Source organism: Pterocles gutturalis, unplaced genomic scaffold (genome assembly GCF_000699245.1).
Source record: "Pterocles gutturalis isolate BGI_N339 unplaced genomic scaffold, ASM69924v1 scaffold37601, whole genome shotgun sequence".
Lineage (NCBI taxonomy): Eukaryota > Metazoa > Chordata > Aves > Pterocliformes > Pteroclidae > Pterocles > Pterocles gutturalis.
In genome coordinates this window covers 1-3,672 of record NW_010099091.1, presented here as the reverse complement: position 1 = coordinate 3,672, position 3,672 = coordinate 1, and the positions used below count along the sequence as shown (strand labels likewise).

Sequence of the window (3,672 nt, the reverse complement as noted above, 5' to 3'; positions counted from 1 at the left end):
CAGAGCCATCGCTATATATCGAGGTGGAAGCTGGACGCTGCAGGCTTTTCTAGGTGTGCCGACAGCTGTTTGGGTTTATACAGGAACGGTTTGTGGCACATGGAGTCCGTCAGAGGAGGGTAATACTGCCTGTAGCAGAGGTACGCAAGCACGAAGCCAATCGCTGAGCCAACCAACACATCTGTGGGCAAGATCAGAGGAGGGTTAACTTCCCCGTTACCCTCCCAAGCTTCAGGATTGAATTCTCCAGCGGCAGCTTCTCAGCCTGCTCAGAGCTGAGCTGGATCAGCGACTTGACCCTTGGCTGATCACTAATAAGCTTAGCACATATTTCAAAAACAAGGAGAAAGGCATCACCCCCCTGCAGGCAGCAAAAAAACTGCCACCAGAGGAATAAGCCAAAAAACCCCAAGTTGCCATCGTGGGCTCTGAACCCCTCTGCAGCACCCTGGACCCCGCGTTGTGCCCTGGACCCTGACCCACCTTGCCAGTGGTGTTTGTAGTCGCAGGTGCGGGACACGGCGATGAGGGTGGCAAGGGAGAGCGGGAGGAGGAAGGCACAGAGCCGCAGAGCCCTGCCTCCCCGGCTGGGAGCGAAGCAGTGCAGCTTCCCGGCTATGTAGAAGGCAGAGAAGGAGAGACCAGCAAAGGCGACTGAAAGAGAAGTGTGTTGCTTCAGAAACAGCTCCGGGCTCTGCCGTGGGCCCTCAGCCAGACCATCGCCTTCTCCCCTGCTGCAGTGGAGGGGCCCAAAGAGGATGACTATCCTGCCCACGTGAGCCAAGGGAAACACCAGCTCCTGCACGGCAGAGGACCCGTAGAAGCTGGTAGTTGGCTAGCATCCCTCCTCCCAGGAGCTTCAGACAGCTTCAGATTATATTTGTCACCCCACTGCTCTGCAGAGGGAAAGCTGAGGCTCCCAAACAGGCCAACGAACGTAGCCAAAGCTGCGGGGCGCATGAAAGCAAGCCCAAGCTGCCCTCCCCACGGGCTTCTGCTCGCCACGGTGCATTGCCTGGGGCTGCAGCGGGCACGGGACATGGAAAACTTACACGAAGCGTGTCCGCTGGGGAAGCTTTTGCGTCCCTCAGTCACTACGGCAGGGTCGCCTGTGCACACCAGCTCCGCGTTTGCTCGCCCGTCTGGGAAGCATCGGTAGAAGAAGTCCGGCCGTGGCCTAGGGCAGAGAACAAAGCACTCAGCCCAGGCAGGCAGGGCTTGGCAGAGGAGAGCCCGGTGCAGCTGCACACCCTCACCGGCCCACCGCTGCTCAGGCAGGACCCGGTTTAGCCCAAGGACCAGCACTGTGCTGATCTTCCCTGCCCAGCCCAGCAAATGCCTTTATTACAAGAATCAAATTCCTGGGTGGCATCAACGCACCCTGGATGATGCCGGAGCAAAGCACTCAGGCTGCTGATCGGCACAGGTAACTTTCTGCCACCCCGACCACATGGCCCAGGAGGATGAAACCATCCCGTGTGCTCCCTGTACGTGTGCCGAAGGGCTCCTCCCCAGCGCAGGCCTGAACAAGCCCATCTAAATGATGCCCAGAGACAGCAGGTCCCCACCAGTGTTTGCTCTAATATTTAGTTGTCTTTACAGCTAGAAAAAACACATTATTTCCAGGCTGAGAATATCCAGCTTCAGCCTCTGGCCCTTGCTCCTGCTATTGCAGCTCTCTCCCTGTGCAGACATGCCTCCCCTCCCTGCACAGCGCAGCCAGGAAGGAGCTCTTACCTCCCCACAATGAGCTTCAGGGCATTTGTGAAGACCCCGTTCAGGGTGAGAGCAAGGCTGGCAGCTAGGAGAGAGCAGAGAGGTCGCATCAGCATCATTCCCAACCCAATGTGCAGCTTTGAGGCCCATTCAGGCACGGGCAGTGTTCAAGCTTCAGCTCTGATGCCCCTGGCACAACACTTGTGCAGGAGCCAGGGACCCACCAGCACTCACCTAGGCAGGCTTCCCGCGTGTCTTCTCGGTCGGCGTCCGTGAACACCCTGGCCAGGACAATGAGCAGTAAGGGAGACAGAAACGCGATGAACTGCCACAAAACAAAGACTGTTAGGAGGCTGTTAGTGAAGCAGATTCAAGTGCTCTCACTGGAATGCAACAGCAATAGCTCAAGACGACTCTACGCTTTCCTTCCCCAAAGCCAAGCAGTACCCTGTCCTCTCCGCACACAACATTTCCACCAGAAACCAAAACCAACCCCAGCTGTATTTGCAGCAAGCCCTGTGCTCCCCAGCGCACGGCTATGTGTCCTGTCTGTTACCCAACGCGTCCGTGGGCTGCTGGACGTTGCCTGTACCGAAGCAGGAGAGGAAAAAACCCAGGCAGCATAAATAATGCGGCGCACTAAAAAGCCCCTCTCTGCATCCCGCTCCTTTTTACCCACCCAGGGCACACGCCTGGCAGAGCAGCAGAGCCTTCCCTCTTCCGAGAAAAGCCCGGCACATCCTCAGGCTCTCAAACAGCACCTCTGGCAGGAGAGCGCTGCTTCGGCAGCCTGAACGGAACCCCTGCCCGCAGCTCCCTCTCTCCTGCCTGCGGGCATCCCTTCCCAGTACCGGCCGCAGCACCTCGACTCTCCCCACCCTGCAAGCACACGGATCAGCTCTGTGTCAGCAGCACCCATGCTGCTCGTCAGCACAAAACACAGGAGCCGCTGACTCAGAAAAAACAAGTTATCATCCACAACATCTCAGCGGTCACTGCCGCCGCGGGATCCCACCCCGGGGGATGTCCATGAAGTCTGGCACACGTCGTGATTTCCACTGCCAAATACAAATGCTACACCAGGGTTTTGTCCTTTAAAACCCTGTGCCCACCTTTGCAGAAAATCTCAAGTGCTGCTGGCTCAGAAAGCGGGTGCTTGCCGGACCCAGGAGCCACCGCACCTCACCAAAACTCCCCTTCTGCAGAGGAGACCCCCCCTTTTGCTGTCTACGTGAAATCCAGCACTTATGGTTTTATATTAAACTCTTTTAGCGGAGATTAGAGACCTAGGGAAAACATTTTCACAATAAAATTATAATAAAACTTTGCTGAAAATAGCTGCTTTCAAGCAAAACGTTCCCTGGGAGCGAGAGACAGGCTACATTTTGCGGTCCTAGCAACCTGGACGTGGAGTTGATTACAAACAACAGTGAAGAGCCCTCACTGGTTTTTATAAACTTAGTTAAAATCCCAAAGACAAACCTGGCTGGCAAAGCCTGAAAAGATGACAAAAACTGAGTGTAAATGTTGTCTTTGCAATAAGATATCGCACCTTCAGTAGCACGCATTAAGAACTGCAGGTGTTTGCAATACAGGTCTTTGAGCTGGTAGCTTTGCTTTAAAAAGATCCTTTATAATTACAGAAAAACTGAAATAACCGCAGGAAACCTCTGAACTTACGAACATGGGCACCGTGGGGACATGATCCACTTCTACGAAGGGGTTTTTATACAGCCACATCTCTTCGGGCTGGACCACCCGCTGAAACGGCGGCAAGAACTCCATCACCCTGGAAAAGGAAGAGAAAAAAATTAAAAATAAACCGGATTTTGCGCAGGGAACCCTCACAACCCGGAATTCAGAGAGACCGGGGGGGGTCTCTGCGGCCCCGGGGAGCAGTCAGGGGCGGGCTGGGCTGGGGCTGGGACCCCCAGGGATGCTCCCGCGGGGTGCGGG

At 55.5% G+C, this 3,672-nt stretch overlaps 1 protein-coding gene across 1 annotated transcript; it reads right to left on the bottom strand.

Moving 5' to 3' along the window:
- Positions 1-11: 11 nt before the first annotated feature.
- Positions 12-3,543, bottom strand: PPAPDC1B (phosphatidic acid phosphatase type 2 domain containing 1B). Its single transcript, XM_010075286.1, has 6 exons — positions 3,397-3,543; positions 1,951-2,041; positions 1,738-1,801; positions 1,053-1,177; positions 484-654; positions 12-181 (listed from the first exon to the last, which is right to left on the bottom strand). Exons 1-6 carry the CDS (start codon positions 3,499-3,501, stop codon positions 12-14), a joined length of 726 nt encoding a protein of 241 aa, XP_010073588.1. The 5' UTR covers positions 3,502-3,543.
- Between the last annotated feature and the right edge of the window lie 129 nt (positions 3,544-3,672).

Excerpts from the sequence above, each read along its gene's own strand:
- PPAPDC1B (XM_010075286.1), bottom strand. The coding sequence starts at position 3,501 with ATGGAGTTCTTGCCGCCGTTTCAGCGGGTGGTCCAGCCCGAAGAGATG. Across the intron at positions 1,802-1,950 it reads CACGCGGGAAGCCTGCCTAG|CTGCCAGCCTTGCTCTCACC; the intron begins GTGAGTGCTGGT and ends GCTCTCTCCTAG. Across the intron at positions 1,178-1,737 it reads CTGAAGCTCATTGTGGGGAG|GCCACGGCCGGACTTCTTCT; the intron begins GTAAGAGCTCCT and ends TCTCTGCCCTAG.